The sequence below is a fragment of the Mercenaria mercenaria genome, chromosome 17 (assembly GCF_021730395.1).
Source record: "Mercenaria mercenaria strain notata chromosome 17, MADL_Memer_1, whole genome shotgun sequence".
NCBI classification, from domain to species: Eukaryota; Metazoa; Mollusca; class Bivalvia; order Venerida; family Veneridae; genus Mercenaria; species Mercenaria mercenaria.
In genome coordinates, this window is record NC_069377.1 from 70,225,871 (window position 1) to 70,244,210 (window position 18,340).

The 18,340-nt window shown below is 35.3% G+C and overlaps 1 protein-coding gene across 1 annotated transcript; it reads left to right on the forward strand.

The window, feature by feature from the left end:
• The first annotated feature begins 1,984 nt into the window (after nt 1-1,984).
• Nucleotides 1,985-18,127, forward strand: LOC123537394 (uncharacterized). The gene is made up of 15 exons (XM_045321094.2): nt 1,985-2,136; nt 2,544-2,966; nt 3,688-3,822; nt 4,147-4,338; nt 4,823-4,965; nt 5,358-5,532; nt 5,722-5,866; nt 9,895-10,059; nt 10,341-10,434; nt 10,804-10,998; nt 12,494-12,625; nt 13,054-13,174; nt 13,405-13,575; nt 14,163-14,250; nt 17,824-18,127. Exons 1-15 carry the CDS (start codon nt 2,130-2,132, stop codon nt 18,038-18,040), a joined length of 2,403 nt encoding a protein of 800 aa, XP_045177029.2. The 5' UTR covers nt 1,985-2,129; the 3' UTR covers nt 18,041-18,127.
• The last annotated feature ends 213 nt before the right edge of the window (nt 18,128-18,340 follow it).

Below are 18,340 nucleotides of genomic sequence, written 5' to 3' on the forward strand. Positions count from 1 at the left end.
GAAAAACTTTGTGTATGCGATAGAGGCTGAATTTTTCAACTGGTCTTCATGAAACTTTGTCAGAATGATTACCTTGATGAAATCTATGCCAAGTTCGAAAATGGGTCATCTGGGGGTCAAAACTAGGTCACTAGGTCAAATCAAAGGAAAACCTTGGGTATGCGATAGAGGCTGTATTTTTCAATTGATCTTCATGAAGTTTGGCCAGAATGATTGCGTTGATAAAATCTAGGTCAAGTTCGAATATGGGTCATCCAGGATGAAAAACTAGGTCACTAGGTCAAATCAAAGAAAAACCTTGTGTATGCGATAGGGGCTGCATTTAACACCAGATCTTATGAAATTTAATCAGAATGATTGTCTATATGAAATCTAGGTGGAGTTTGAATGTGGGTCATCTAGGGTTAAAAAGTAGGTCACTAGGTCAAATTAAAAAAGAAACCTTGTGTACACAATAGGGGCTGCATTTTACACTGATATATATAAGATTTAGTCAGAATGATTGCCTTGACAAAATCTAGGTCAGGTTAGAATATGGGTCATCTATGGCCAAAAACTAGGTCACTAGGTCAAATCAAAGAAAAACTTTGTGTATGCGATAGAGGCTGTATTTTTCAATTGATATTCCTGAAATTAAGTCAGAATGATTTCCTTGATGAAATCTAGGATTAAAAAGTAGGTCACTAAGTTAAATCAAAGAAAAACCTAGTGTATGTGATTGAGGCTGTATTTTTCAATTGATCTTCATGAAATTTGATCGGTCAATTTCGAATGTGGGTCATCTGGGGTTAAAAACTAGGTCACTAGGTCAAATCAAAGAAAATACTTGTTTATACTCAAGATTTTTGCTCCAATTTACACTGTTATGATGTGTTATGGTGTTTCTCAGGTGAGCGACCTAGGGCCATCTTGGCCCTCTTGTTTTCTGTATAGTTATATGGAAAAAAACTTTGAAAATCCCTCTCCTCAGAAAACACTGGCCCAATTTCAAAATATTTTCACAGCGATGTTCTTCAAGATACCCTCTACCAAAACCATTCAAATATTTCTGTATCGTTAAAGAAACAGGCCACCAGGTTTCCCTGTATGGAAAACTTTGAAAATTTGCTCGGAAACCGCTGGTCCGACTTCACTGTTCCTGAGGTGACCATTTATCAAATTTGTTATATCAAGCTGTGAAGCTCAGGAAAGCAATGCAGGGCCACTTGTGACACTTCCTGTATCCTGAATCAACAAACATTATTGATGAGATAACTAGTGTCACAAGTTAGGGAGTACTGCTCTTCTTGAAAAGACGGATGCTCCAGGCAACCTGTCGACCAGAGGCCGCACATAATAATCAGAACTGGTCTATAACTTTCTTGCGTCAACCGTTTTGTCGAAAACATTGCATTGTATTTGTAATAACAATTTTATAGCATTCTGCTGAAGATTCAGCATTTACATCAAATGAGCCGTGTCATGAGAAAACCAACATAGTGGGTTTGCGACCAGCATGGATCCAGACCAAGCGCATCCGCACAGTCTGGTCAGGATCCATGCTATTCGCTAACACTTTCTCTAAGTACTATAGGCTTTGAAAGCGAACATCATGGATCCTGACCAGACTGTGCGGATGCGCAGGCTGGTCTGGATCCATGCTGGTCACAAAGCCACTATGTTAGTTTTCTCATGGCATGGCTCAAATCATGATTATCTCTTTCAAAATATATTGTTTCTAAAGCTACGAGCAATTTCAAAAACTTGCCTATTGGTTCACATAAGTAAAATATTTTATTCAATATGAAATGGAATTTATAATAGAAAGTTCTACTGATATCAGGAGAAAGAAATAGCTTTAAATTTGTACACGTATTTTCACACTGAAGGAAGATAAGTACAAAGATGAAAGGAATGAATCTATCATATTAAATATGGCTTAAACGCAACTGACCACCTTTAAAACCAGTCTAGACCTATGGGAAAGAAACAGATGGGGAGCGGTTCTTCGGGTTATCTCGCAGTCGTTAGACAAAAGTGGCATCTTAAACTTGATCGTCACAGATACACGAGGAAATAAATAACACTTACATAAACACCTTAAAACAAGATAAGTGTTACTCGGATTTATACCAATGTCCTAACACATTATGACCGGTAAGTGTTGGTTTCTAATACTCTTAAACTCACTGTTATCGAGTTAATCTATGTTCATCATTCAGTTATTAATTTATCTTAATTAAACCATTTAAACAACTGCATATATAACCCAGTGTAAGATACTTATGACTCACACTTATTCCTTTGTATTGTCCTTTCAAATGATAGTCCGTTGATAGAATTCTAGAGGGAGCGAGGGGTGTTGCGCGTGTCATACTCGCTATGAACATACTCTACTATTTGGATGCGTTTATCCAAAAGATCTTATACAGATTGTATCTATCACTTCGTTGTCAGTGTTAAGGCTTAGGATGATTTTTTTACATTAGTATGTTAGAGGACCATATATTACACTGACAATAGCCAAATAAAGTTATTATAATTATCATTTTACACAATTTTAGACGCTACCAAGTATAACCATCTGTTACCAACGGGTGACAACAGCGATGACGATTGGAACGCGGACGACGAGGACACGACCATGCAGCAGACGACCGTTTTGGGAACCAGAATTAATGCACCGGATGTTGAGATACGTGACACAGACACTCTGTTGAGTAAGAAAAGAAGTTTTCATAATGGAACTGCTTACGAATTTTCTCGATCAAGAAACAGACGTCGGGAGGTCGATGGTCCGTTCTGTACACCAACACGTGCAGCCGTTATATTCGCTTCAGTGCTCGTGTTATTTGGAGTAGGCTATTTTGTTGGCTTTATGACGCCTTTCGGCAAAGGTTCTGTTGTTACAGAGGTTGTTGAAATAAACCCGGAGACATCATTCCGTAAAAGATCTGAAAACTGGAGAACGAAAATGGCGGATTGGGGTATGTTAACTTCATCTTCACTTTACTGTCTTGAGCTTTTTTGCCAATAGAAACACGGTGTTTTTTGAAATGTTCTAAATGACATATCATCAGTTAGAGAATAAAACCATTACACCACAGGTGCTAGACACATTGTCAGATATTTTACTAGAATTCTATAATATGTGTGCTATTTAAGTAAAATATTTTATTCTTTGTCTAGCACATCATCAAATATTTAACTCTAATATGTTTGTAGGCTACTTAAGTAAAATATCTGATTATGTGTCTAGTACCTCTGCAATACACTAAGAACCACATAGCAAATTTTGACGCGGGTCATGACGTCACCTGGCTTCATATTTTATCTAAATATTTTCTTTGAGTAGAGGTTGAACTGCTATCTAAGATGTCAGTATTATATGCAAGAATGATATTAGCAGAGTTCGTGTGCTTAATCTTCGCCGAAAATATAACATGTATTCTATCCGTTGATATAATGATGATGATGATGATGATGATGACGACGACGACTACGACGAGAATAATGATGATGATGATTATAATGATGATGATGACGACGACGACGATGATGATGATGATGATGATGATGCTGATAGAAAATCATTTATAGAAAAAAAAGTCAATATTGATCTATGATAATGATGCGCGTTACTGGAACATGACATACCAAAAATCTTGTTATGAAACGATAAACACTGCGTTCAACTGTCTTTCGCAGGCACGGAGTCGTGCATCCGTCTGGTAGACGTTGATCAAGATGGTGTTCTGGACATTGTTGCGGGAATTGCTCTCGGCAAGGATGTTACTACAATGATTACAGAATCTGATATGGAAGAATTTTGCAGGAACAATGGTAAGACAAAATAACAGAAACATCGTGTGATTTTGCAGTTTTCTACTGATACACGGGAGGTGATGGCTAGTACCGGACATGGTTTTGTTACGATCACATATCGGAGGGTCTCATTCAGTATATAATACAATCATTGCTCTATTTTCCAATTGTCCACTACTTTTTCCAGTTTCGTGAGCATTTATTAAATTTCATAAAAATTGTGTCGCCTAGCAACGAGCCAGTAAACCATTTGAAGCTCTTTCTTATGTGTAACTCACAGTTCCAGGTAATTAAAAAAATGATGATTTGTAATCCTAATTAACCAGAAATTTTTTGTTTCAGGTATGAAAATGCCTTGTGCCGGTGCTGTAGTGGCGTTACGTGGCAGGGACGGCAAACTTCTATGGAAAGCGCCGGCTTACGCCGAGGTGTTCGAACTTCTGTGTTACGGTATCGATGTGAACCAGGACGGCAAGGATGACTGTATAGTTACAGGAAGACTCGGATCTATACGGGCTATTGACTCGCTCAACGGTTAGATCATACTACACTCTTGCTCAGCGCATGCCCATTTTTTGAAACATACAAGATACGAAGGTAGTATTTCGCTGGATATACCTCCGTGGTCCGCTCGAATGTAGTCCATATAAGTATAAAGTTAGTAATGGCCATTTTCATGTTATTGATGATGATTTAAGCTACTTGCCTTCAGCCCTTGGAAACAAACAAATCGTATTAAATGTAATGGTATACATTCAGGCAAGAAGAGCCAACTAGATAGTAGACTTTATACGGGCAATTGGTCTTCTCAGTGGTTTGTGTAAGATAATACTATGTTGTTTTAGATATAGAGGATATCACATGAGTGTCTTTTCATATTGAATCCATCAAACGAGTTAAACAAAATAATAAAATGCAAAGTTCTACGAATTAAATAAATTCATTGTTGAAAGACACAAATGTCATATTCTCTAGAGTAAAGATATTACAACCAAACAATATTACATCACTGGCACAGGTAAAACACTATGGGTTGGAGATGACCGTTACTTGAATCGTGGCTGGAATATTTACGCTCCTGCTGCTGTTCCAGACCTCGATGATGATGGGGTTGCAGATTTGATTATCGCACATGGCGGCGATCCCACAGTTGCTGCCGAAGTGAGTAGCTCTTTACACCATGAAGAGGATTTTTTATATATTGTGTAGCGTTAATGAAATAGATTATTGTGTTTTCTCAAAAGTTTTGATAGTTTCTTTGACAGGTTAATCCTAGAAAGAAAGCAATTTAGGGGTTTTCATTATTTTAGAATATGTTTGTCTGGGGAAGAAGCGAATGGGAATAAAAGTAGTTTAGAAAAACTAATGTTTTGTCTAATTCAATAAGTTTACGTTTGAAAGTTGTTGAGGAGGATTCTCCTCCAAGGACCAGAGGTAGTAACAAAAAAGAGGGGATTTCTTACAGTCATCACAATCTTAGATCTGCAGAGAATGCTATTGATGTATAATGCTGTTGATAAAGTTCCAAATGTCTTATCTAAATTTACTGCTAGATTACTACACGGAAATCAAACCATATTATCTTGGTGTCTGGAAGGACAGGGAAAGCTATCGGCACGTACTTCAAGACGCCGGACGAGCGAGAATCCTACATGTCCCCAGTCATACACTCACGTAGAGATGGTTCACAGTACGTGCTGATCGGCACTGGCGGAGAAACAGTTGATGGTATGTATATTTCTCCAGTTGTTACTGATAATACATAGGTCACTTCCATTTTATTTTGGAATATTTTCAGCAATAATTCTGCTCTTAGATTAAAATCATTCTTAAGGAAAGTGGGTACACATGAAGTTTTCTTCGAATAACGGATTGTCAAAACGGGCCACATTCTTATTTTTTTGTTTACTTCTCTAGGTGTTCTTTTGGCGATGTCACTTCCGGATTTTTATCGACATGTTAGAGGTTTACCACGTGATCACCCCGTTCCGAATACCCGGGGCAAATATACACAGTGGGGATTCAAGAAACCCAAGGCAGATGGATCCATACTTATATTCAAGTAAACTGTTACTCTTGTTGAATAAATATGTCTGCTTTACAGTACAATAGATTTTGAATTTCAGATTGAAGCAGAAATGAATTACATTATTTTGTATTTGAATATTGAAACGAAACCACATGTAAAGGCAAGTATTTTACTTGCACGTACACTCATTCTTTTCCAAATTCAAATATATGTGAACCATGGAGAGAATGATATTTGATTGCTGAATTTCGGTGAGATGTGCTTAATTAACTCATTTCATGCTGTCCCTTTTTGTAATCATATGTTCTGTTTTCTTTCCTTTTCAAAACATTTATTAGTTACATTATATAACAGCATATGGACTTTTTTCTTGACACCGGGCCAGCTGAGACAGCGATCCGACATTGGCCTTGTGTGACCCAAACCTCAAAGTACGAGTCCGACGTTAGCCACCTTTTATCTATCGATTTCTTATTATCTTATTATAAAAAAAAAACTCGCCTCTTTATTTATAATCAGCCAGCTGTTCAAGGCATATTTACAAGAAATGCGCTATGTATGGGCAAAGCATAACTTATTTCTTAGGTTACCCCATTGCCAAACAAGTCCAGTAGAGCTGTTTCAATGTGCAATAATGACAATATATAGAGGATATTTGTTTGTTTCAGTGTAAGATCGAAATACATTTCACCGAGTGAACACTATATAGCTAATTAACTATTTTCACGAGTGGCGCAGCCACGAGTGAAAATGTAAATTATAGTGTTCACGAGTGAAATATATTTCTATCTTACATTGAAACAAACAAATTTTCTTTTTATTTTATGTATTTTCAATGGTTTTAATTAAACAATTTATCCATTTTAGCCGCGCAGCGTCACGCGCATCGCATCATGACGTCATAATTTCATGGCGTCACGATATATATGGTGTATAACTGTCAAATAGTCCTGTAACGTTTATTTCACTAAAACTTATTGTAGACTTCTATCTTGCCAAGAAAAAAAAATTGTTTTGTGCTTTTATTGATTACAAGAAAGCGTTCGATTCTGTGAATCGTACAGCACTCTGGCATAAGTTGTTGTCCTGTAATATAGACGGTAAATGTTCGAAAATCATACATAATATGCATTTGCTTGCTAAATCTTGTTAGCTCATCTGATTTTTTGAAAAAAAATGATGAGTTACTGTCATCACTTGAGCGGTTGTCGGCGTCGGCGTCGGCGTCTGCGTCGGCGTTGCCTGGTTAAGTTTTATGTTTAGGTCAGCTTTTCTCCTAAACTATCAAAGCTATTGCTTTGAAACTTGGAATACTTGTTCACCATCATAAGCTGACCCTGTACAGCAAGAAACATAACTCCATCTTGCTTTTTGCAAGATTTATGGCCCCTTTTGTACTTAGAAAATATCAGATTTCTTGGTTAAGTTTTATGTTTAGGTCAACTTTTCTCCTAAACTATCAAAGCTATTGCTTTGAAACTTGGAATACTTGTTCACCATCATAAGCAGACCCTGTACATCAAGAAACATAACTCCATCTTGCTTTTTGCAAGATTTATTGCCCCTTTTGGACTTAGAAAATCAGTTTTCTTGGTTAAGTTTTATGTTTAGGTCAGCTTTTAGCCTAAACTATCAAAGCTATTGCTTTAAAACTTGCAACACTTGTTCACCATCATAAGTTGACCGTGTACAGCAAGAAACATAACTCCAGCCTGCTTTTTGCAAGATTTATGCCCCTTTTGGACTTAGAAAATATCTGGATTCCTTGGCTAAGTTTTATGTTTAGGTCAATTTTCTTAAACTATACAAAGTATGATGCTTGAAACGCAACACTTGGTTCACCATCATAAGCTGACCCTGTACAGCAAGCACATAACTCCAATCCTGCTTGTTTGCAATTTAATTGCCCCTTTCTTGACTTAGAAAATCATTTTCTATGGTTGAGTATCTACATGTTTAAGTCAACTTTTCTATAAACTATCAAAGCTATTGCTTTAAACTTGCAACATTTTTAACATATAAGTGGACACTGTCAAGAACATAACTCTATCCTGTTTAGCAAGAATGAATGGCCCTTTTTTAGTCTTAAAAATCTATTGACAAATATTCTTACTCAAAAATCAATGAGCGTCACACCCGCAAGGCGGTGTCTTGTGTTAAAGTTAACAGATTGTCATTTTTCTCAGTCAAACTGTGTACGATGGGTGAAAATTTGCTCCTGTCCTTTGTTCTTATTTTTAAATGTTCTACAATTAATGTCTGGTAAGGCGCTCAAAATATTTTGTATGTGTGTGAAGTGGAGTCAGAGTCAAAAGCAAATGAGGAATACAGTATAGAAGTTTGTTCTATAAATACGATTAATAGTAGAACTTGATTTTGTCAGATGAATTTTCTTACCATTGGCCTTTGGGGTAAATTCAGTTATAATGGTAACTTTTTGAAAACTAAAAACTTTTAGTTTGACCAGGCCAGAAAAGCAATGTTTGCTCTGATTGCCAAAGTCCGTAAACTGAACTTGCCGTTCTCTTTACAACTGCATTTGTTTGATGCAACAGTAACGCCAATATTACTATATGCATCGGAAATATGGGGTTTTGAAAATATTAAGATAATTGAACAGTTTCAACTTAAGTATTGTAAATTTTTGTTTAGACTTAAATCTTCTACACCAAATGTTATGTTATATGGTGAACTGGGTATTACACCCATAACTTTGCTTATTAAAGCAAGATTCTTATGTTACTGGAGTAAGATATTGAATGCAAAGAATGACAATATTTGTGGAATCCTGTATAGAACAATGTTAACTTTACATAATGCAGGTACTTTTAGCTCTCCATGGATTGTATATGTTAGAAATTGTTTAAACGAACAAGGATTGTCTGAATATTTCATAAATCAAAAAGTTGATATTGTATTTCATTTCAAGGCTCTAGTAAAAACAAGGCTATATGATCAGTTCTTGCAGTCCTGGAATAGCACTGTTAATGACTCTTCAAAATGCTTGGTGTACCGTATTTTTAAGCAGAAACATTGCTTTGAAGAGTATCTTGATATATTACCTACAAATTTAGCCTTATCACTTTGTAAGTTTCGTACTACAAATCATAGATTACCTATTGAAAAAGGCAGGTTCTTGGGTATTGAAAGAGAACAGCGACTGTGTGGTTTTTGTTTGAATAACTGTCTCGGTGACGAATATCATTACGTTATGGAATGTCAGTTATTTGTAAATGTCAGAACTAAATATTTGGAACAGCATTATTTGAATAATCCAAATACCTACAAATTCGAGAAGCTTATGAATAGCAAAAACAAACCTTCACTTATTAAACTTGCTCTGTTTTGTAAATCCATTATGTCGTGTTTTAGCTAGCTAGATGTTACACTTTGTTAAACCTTATTTCATATAACTCATTCTCCGTGTAAAACATATTTTGGCATATCTTCATAATTTTAGACTTGTTAACACTTATTACATGACTAAATCCCTGTCAGTTGCTTGTACAACTATATATAGTCTTTTTCTCTAGTCATTCAGAGTATTGTAAGTAGTATCCATATGTATATTCTACTTTCTGTCAAATGTTACCTTTCTAGTCATTAAAGTAAATATAAGTATTTGCAATTATTGTAAAACTTACTTATTCTAATTATGAACTTTATAACAACCAACTATATGCATTCCACACTGATGTTTATTTGTTATGTTATTCTGTTATAGTCTCATGCATGTAATATGCCATGACTAAATAAATAAACTTGAAACTTGTTTCCAGGCTTCTTTTAGATTCTATAATAATGGAACGTATATCTTTAGGATCCTGTAAATATTTATGAACACCTGTTTCTTTACTGAAGTATATTTTGCATGGAATTTTCTGTTATTCATAATTTATATTCTTTCGCAGTCAAGTGTAGTTCCGTACCAGTGAAAAATATTGATATTTTCACTGTTTGAAACAGTGAAAATATCAATTTTACATGTTTTATTTCACTGATAAATTTCAGTATTTCATTGAAAAGCATAAAATAAAAGATTTTGAATTGTTCATGAACAGGAGTGAGAGGAAGGGTGTCATGGTACCACCAGTTTTAATTGATATGAATAAAGACGGGGTGAAGGACATCTTGGTAAACTCCTTCAACGGCTACATGATTCTGTATGACGGGGAAACACTGGCTCCTATGTGGAAGATACAGTTTCAGGATAGGGAATCCTACAGGTGTACTTCTCTGCTTTTTATGCTTATCTTTCTTTACACATTTTACTGAAATTTTCTGATTTTTTTTCTGTTTGTGTACATGAAAATTTGAAGTGTTGGCTTTTATATTCATAAAAAATTCTGAAAAATACGGGCGTATGTAAGTGCAAAAGTCTGCTGAAAAGGTGCTGTTTTTATAGAAATTCTGAAAGACTGAAGGTTTTAAATATTTGTTGCGATTCTTTTACCTAAACATGTCTATCACTCTAAAATATAACCTTTTTTTTATTACTGCAAAACAGTACACCGGCGCCAGGTTATTTTAACGACGACGACGTGATGGATTTTATGGTGCACTGGAGCGTGGGGGCATGGCCGTTCTATAATTCTACAGATGTGAGTTTCAGATTCACCCGCGAGCATCAGTGAATCATTATTTTTACGTTGAAATGCAAATCTTATATAAAATAATGAGAAAACTAGGAGAAAAGTTTACAGCCACGAGTGTTATAGAATTATCAGATCATACAAACTTCCCGCTCTTAAAAATATATGCACATTGAGTGTAATTCTACTTTTGAGTTAGAAAAAGGTTCTCCAGTTAAAAGTGAAGAAATTGATTTTGCCCTTAGCTGCGGAAGGTGGTCAGCACTTCCCTATCCAGGCAAATGACTTGGAATTTACCTGACCTGTTAGGGTGGCACACTTTGAATTATTTTCATGATAAAATTAATTTTATAATTACTGTTATTCGTTTTACAACAGACAGTGATTATTGATGGCCGTGATGGTAGTATTCTGTGGAATTTGACAACAAACAAGTACGACGTCTCCTCCGACCTTGTAGCCAGAACAAACGCCTTGAACAGGGACGTGTTTATTTTTAGGGCACAGGGAAGAGAGGGACACGATCTAAGGAATACCGGGGCCATTCACGGGGCCACTGGTGTACAGAGAGTTGTAAGTTTTAACAAGTTACACAACTAGAGATAGGCCCTAAAATTTTCAATGATAGAATTACATTAAATAAAGTCTAGAAATTAATTTCCAAGTCCTTGAAATAACCAAAAATGATTTCACAAATGTGAAGTTTATGATAGTTTTGTTAATATCAATAACAGAAGTTTTAATTTTTAATTTAAAGTTGTGATCAACAAAGAATGACAACTCTTGCCTTGGGCTAGTACTTATAAGTAGAGGTCTATTAGTTTACTTCCCTTGCAATTACACAATTGAGTGGAAAATGAAAACTGTTTAAGACACAATATCATACATTTTTGCACAACAAAATCATTAAGGATTTATTCATTTGTGTTTGATTTACCCCTCAAGACATGGTTCCTATGATTCTGTCAACTTACATATGGTAAAAATTAACTTTTAACAAGCCAATAATAAAACGAAGTACCAGTAGGTAAATAATAGTGCAGATAATACAGTTTTGCTTGTATCAAAATGTCACAATAGATCCACTTTTGTAATACAGAACACCTGGTAGGATTAGTAAAGGTGCAATTATATTGATCTCTATTTCCTATGCCTAACACAACTGACTAATTCTGTTTAAATCTTTTTCGACGCTAGATAACTATTCAAAAGAGCGGATTAGTTTGGGGCTATGCACACATTTTGGCCGTGCACTTTTCGGTTGTTTTTTTTTTTGTGTGATTACTTGTTGTCGTTATGCCGGCCTTCTTCGAACGTAAATATAGGTGAGGTGCACGCATGGCTTTACGTAAAAAACCGGAGAATGCCGAAATCTAGTACCGAGAATACGTAACTTGCGTACTTAATCAATAAAATGTTACCAAGCGACTGGTGAGCAGAGCAAGTGCCATACTCGAGTCTTGAACTGAAATTCTCGCTTATTACTTACCTGTATGGTGAAATACTGTGTGATATTTACATTGGCTTAAGTGGCGGGCAGTCATGATGCAGTGCTGTTGACCTTAAGGTGGCTTTCGTGCAGGCCAACTTGATATTGACCTAAACATTTTGCATATTTGGATATTTTTCCTTATTAGCAATGGTCGACAAGATACACATTGGTAAGATGAAGGACGTCTATAAACACATGCTTTTTGTGAGTTAGAGTTACAAAGATTCAATATGGCCACTTTTCTAGCTTTTTAGACGGTGGAGGAAGATATTGCATGGGTTACGTAAGCCAGCCGGATGGTTTCCTTACATGAAATGTTCTACAGTCCAATCAAGGTTTCGAACCCACACCGATAAGTGGCAAGTGATTTGAAGTAAGCGACCTTAACCACTCGGCTATAGATAGATAGATAGATATACATCCTCATTAGAAATGCATTTATATAGTCAAAGAAACTTACCGATTAGTTTATCCTTTGTGATTGCCTGCGATAGTTGACCCTTGTGGAAAAGATATCCAGATGGATCTAAACATCGCTAAAATCTTAAAGATGGTCTCATTTCTCTTCACTTTCAGATAAATAGAAGGTTGACGGCAGATGGTGACTGGACCTTAGAAGACACCGAAATTACGGCGGAGAATGAAGATCAGGAAGGAATCCTACTGCAAGACAGTCATTTCAGACATAAACGAGCAGTCATCGACAAGGTGAGATAATTTTTGACACACTACGAGGTATGGTTTTCAAGGTTTTTGAACTTACTTACATTGTACAGGTCATATCCAAAACTTATAGATTCTAGTGTATCACATTTTTTATGCATTCCATATTTCTCATCTCTTACTGCTAAAATTACTTAACATATTATTTTCTATATCTGGTCCCGAATGCTCAAAATAATGCGAATCTATACATTATGTATCCTTTAAGGTATACTAGTTAAAGTAGTATTAACTTTTCCCCTAAGAAATACATCTGACAGTGTTATTACTCTCGCACACTGTATCTTCCTCTCTTACTTGTCCGTCTGTTTTACTGATCATATATTTCTTTCAAAATTTAATAATTAGCTTATGATCTATTAATTGTTCTGGTTCTGAATGACGTTTTTGTTTGATCTGCTTTCATATTGCAGGATTATATAGAATGTGAGAGTGACCAGAGTGTGTTTCTCGCTGAATTATTTGCCCTTGATAGAACTGTGATGAAAAGGCCTGTCAAACTTTGGCAGCGAGGATCTGAGAAGTATTTCTACAGTGAGTTTCTCTTTATTTCTTCGATAACCTTTTAACCAAATCTTAATACTTCCTATCTTAATTTTGATTTGTTCAAAGCAAGTTAAGAAATGTTTCACTCATTACATATTTTGTAGGAAATTGTTAAAACTGTGTACATCAAGAAAGAAACATACAAATAACGTACTAATGAAAAAACCATTAATATGTCTTTAAAAAAGACTGTGATCTTTACATTGCTTACTTTTCAGAGTTAACTGAAAAAGATAGAGTCGCGGTACAAGAAACAATTAAGAAATACGGCTCCAATCATACAATGACAGAGAACGAAGTACCGTGGTCTCGTGGCAAACGTGAAAAAGAGACCGGAAACAGGAAAGATTCATTTTGTATTCTTACACAACCAGACGAGCGCACAACAGGTAATGAAAGCTCTAGTCTGTACCAGAAGTACGAATGGTATTATTTTACTTTGGTCCGTTTGAAAACCAGCTTCTGCATGCAACATTGTCAATTGTCATTCTCAACAGTGAGCTCGGTACCAACCAATTAGAACTTTCTGTCGTTCACGAGGTGTCCTGCAGTAGAAACATCTATTATACTTTGGACAAAGACGACGAAATACGTAGGAGAAATTACAATAACTGATGTTTGAGGTGTTTGTCGTGAAGTAACCCCAGGTGTGATATTTCGTCGAAAGGCGTCCAGCATTGTTCAAATCTTTTCCGTTTAACGACAGTCTGTTTTTATTTAACCTGCTGACTCTTAGTGTGTGTAGGTGGACCGCAGGTGTTACATTCTGATGTTTCTTAACTTCATTGGACTTTGAATTACATAGATTTTTTTTCTCTAATTATCGTTTGAAAGCTACACATGTTGAGGTGTTTTGTCATGGAAAGGTAGGTTTTAAATAACTGTTCATGGTAGCTGAATGTATTTTTTTCTGCGGGAAATATAGTGCTTCCTTTTACATGTTTATTGAAACGTGTACATTGATTGGTTGTTGCAGGTGCTATTGGTGACGTCGACGGGGACGGGAAGTTGGACGTCATTGTGAATCTTGTATCCGTTGGTGTTCTACGTGACGAATATGCCAGGTTTGTATTCACACTAGTAAATATGTACTTAATCATCTTTTTTTGCATTTTTACAAAAGCTTGAATATGATTTGGTCACTTGCAGTCTGTGTCCTTGGGAATATTTAGTTTTAAGGCTGCTATTAAACTTGAATTTAGGGTGCCGTCAGTGATACAACAAATTTTAAGTCTGTGCTCAGACACAGCCGATTGCATTCTAGCCGGCATTTTAAGAATTGATCTCCAAACTCAGTTTTGTTGCTTTGAACCCTGGTGTTATGTTCGCTAAGGAAATCGTGGGGCCATACGGAATTCAAAGATGAGAGACTGACAGTTTGAATAATACTATTAAGTACACAATCACTCGCCTTAAATGGTGTTAAAATTCCATATTATACAAATTGATATTGGACAGTTGTCATGCTAGTATGTTATGTCCTCTGTCAACATTAGAATGTCATTGTGTTGCCCATGCCAGACGGCCCTCTTGTCGTGCTGTTAATGACAACTAACGATTCATCATTCTAATTGACGTTGTCCTTAATTAATTAAGAGTGGGTCGTGTATGAGGAATGTCACGGAAGTGGACGGTTTCGTCACACTTGAAATAACACAAGACTAGAAAACGTACTGAAGAAATGAAATAGGTAGAGTTTGGTGAAAGTACGAGTGTAAGCCTGCAACATGTACACATTTAAAACACCCCAAATATATGTATTTCGTGTCCACATGAAAATTCATTCCAGAAATCAGTTCTGCGGTGGCCGAGGTGACATTGATGATCTATAAGTTTTTACGTAACTTGTGTCAAAGATATAAGACAAAAAAGTATAATGTGGAATCAAATTATTGTAAAATTTTGAGCTACACGAGTAAAATTAATGACATGTTTTCGTAGGTATTCATTTTTCCTCTTGCAGTTCAATATTAAAAAAATAGTGCAGTAATTATTAAAGAAATATTGGACTCCACGTGGAAAATATAGTATTGGGCTCCACTGAAAACAGTCCAGTATTAAAATTACAACAATACATGTATTTTCCTTTTTGTACGACTGCATACAAAGATGTTGTTACGAAATGTTAGTATACTTAAAGGTGGTCAATCACATTTAATCAACATTTAATGACATTTTTTACTTTTTGTATATTCTGGTAGAGAATTATTTAAGGAACAAAAAGACCGATTACATAGAGTTAGATTCCTATTTGAAATGTATATTTTATTATTTTTATAAAATTTTGTAATTACTCCCCTTTAATATGAAAGTATATAAAAAGCTGGGTATTTCTTCTTATTTTGATACAATGTCTAGTTTTACATTTACAGTTGATAGGCAAAGTATGTTTATCAAATTTATACTTATGATAAAATAACTCTATCTTGGTTGGGCAACCAGGATAGGAAAATGAAATTTTAAAAATACCTCCAGTGAAAATCTAATTTGTATTAAGTGTTAAGTGAACATAAATGAGTGTAAATGATCAGATGCTAAAGTTTCGAACAAATCCGTTACATGGCCAAAATCTGATTATCCACCTTTAAGTATCGATACGTGAGTGTGCAGTAAGTAATAAGTAATATATACACGTGCATATTAGTAGCTATAACGTGCGCACACAACGGTATAAAACATGAAAATCATAAAAACATATACGAGAAACAAGTAAGTATAAAACATAAAAAAACTTATGACATCATCGTTTACTCTATAGGACGGCGGCATAGAGGTGATATAGACGTTTTATGTTTGATACATCTGCATACATGGATGTTTTGATATGTTTTGATGCTTCTTTTCTGTTTTTAATACTGTTGCGTGCATTGCTTGTTGTTATATGTTTTCAAATTTAATAAGTAATACTTATACACTTAACAGATAATACACGCGATAGCATAAAACATAAAATTCAACAAAAATACAATTACCCAACAGTATACAAAATCAATAACGAAAAACAATTAAAAATACATATATTTGCAATAGTTAAAAACTATCAAAACTATAAAAAAAAAAAAAAACATATAAAAGCACCTACGAACGCACAGTATAACGAAACAGAACATCAAAAACACGCCAGTAACAAAACAAAAACCATAAAACATATAATTTTATTATGTACGCACAAGTATAATAAAACAATCCATAAAACATAGTAAAACAAAACCAAACAAAAAAATATATATGCAGGCAATACTATGACAAAATGAAAACCATAAAACATATAAAAACATAAGTGTATACACTGATACGGCAAAACGAGAGACAAAATATCTATGTTCGTACTAGTATAACGGACACAAACCATAACACATAGAAAACATGTAACATGTATTCATCTCTATTTCACAGTATCCAAAAACAAGCCCAAATTTGATTATTTCATATTATTCATAAAGTGTAATAGGTGGATATCCATCAAGCCGCGTGTTCCTGATTAAACTTGTCGTATCTTGACGTATTTCAATATAAAAGTACAGTGCAACATGAATTTTAAATCAGACCAAAGGTTTTTGTTACTGCAATTGGAAAATGTTGACAATTTACTGTCATTGGCCAGTATTGGCCTGACCTTGAATACAGGAGTACTCTTATATTATTTTGCTAATTTTATTCATTCATTCATTATGACTGATCAGGCAAACTTCATCCGGTGCGTCGGCCTTTATAACTAGATTTATTAGATTTATCACAGTTAAACAATTTTTTATCTTATCTGACTTCATCTAACCTCTGTTTTTCTTATGGAGCGGAATTCATGTAAGTTTTAAGTAGCTTGTTTTCCAATCCATTCGATTAAAAATTTCTGTGTTTGTTTGTACTATTTTGATTGATGTATGTCTTTCTATCAAACTTTGTTAATTTAAATATAGTACTCATGTTTGTATATACAATTTGTGGAAATAAATACAGTTTAAACCAAACCTGTGCTTATAGTAAAACGGTAGTTAAAACAAATAATTATACGCTGAAAAAAAAAGAAAAAGATTTTGTTCAAGACTGGAAGTTGACCGAAAAAGTTCAATGTATAAAAAGTATACTTTTCTCTAAATCACTGGGTCGAGGGAGTATGCCTAGATCTAAAAATATTTTACATGGGGCACAAGTTGATGGTGAATGCTTGATTGGCGAGGCACATAGCACCAAATAAGAGAGCGGTATAAAATACTTGAGATGGTACCCGGTCCAGGGAAGGTGGTCTCCACCTGTTAAATTTTAGAGATACACGTATAATATGGTGATGTGGTGTATTTTTGGTTCTAATTTCTGGATACCAAAATATCAGAAGAGTAATACAAGTACGTAATACTGACCTAGCTCTGGTGCATTTTTGTATCTCATCTGATGTGTATAGGTCACTTCTCAGCAAACGGGTCGGGGAGAGGGGCGGGGGCGTGCTCCAAATTTATACGGGCCTGTGAACTGAAACGCTAATTTAGGGCTGTTGGAATGCGTTCTAGCATGTTTAATATTGACATTGGAATTGACATCCATATTCGCTATTGTGTATTTTACACGAACATAAGTTAAACTGTAAGTTTTTTTCCATGTCAGTTTATCGCTTTGTTTGCACTATATTTTATCATTTACAGATACGTGAAGATGAAGTTTACCGTCGACATTTTCAAACTCAGTTTAGAGGACGCGATTAAGAAAGAGCTATATATCCCTGTCAATGTGACTTTGCACGAGAAAATGGCATGGGTTGACAACGAGAACAAAATGACTACCCTGAAGTTCCTGCCAATGGAAAAACAGCCATGGGGCGGCTATATGGGGACACGTGGCGACAGTACTTACCACGTCTAGCATTGCTGCGCTTAAAAATCTGATATAGAATTGTTTTAAATTTTCACAGACCTTTAACTTTGGTTTGAAATAAAATCGTAACATGTATCTATATTTTTTTTCACCCCCACCCACCCCACCAAAAGAAACAAAAACATGATGTCGTTTGATATACTACTGTCGTCCGTACCACAGACACTTGGAGGTCGAGTCCCCCTCCTCTCTCCGCCCTTGCCAGATATCTACAAATATTTTTAGTCTTTTAAAACACAGCACATATCTCAAACATTGAATATGTTTTATCACAAATTCAGCATGTTT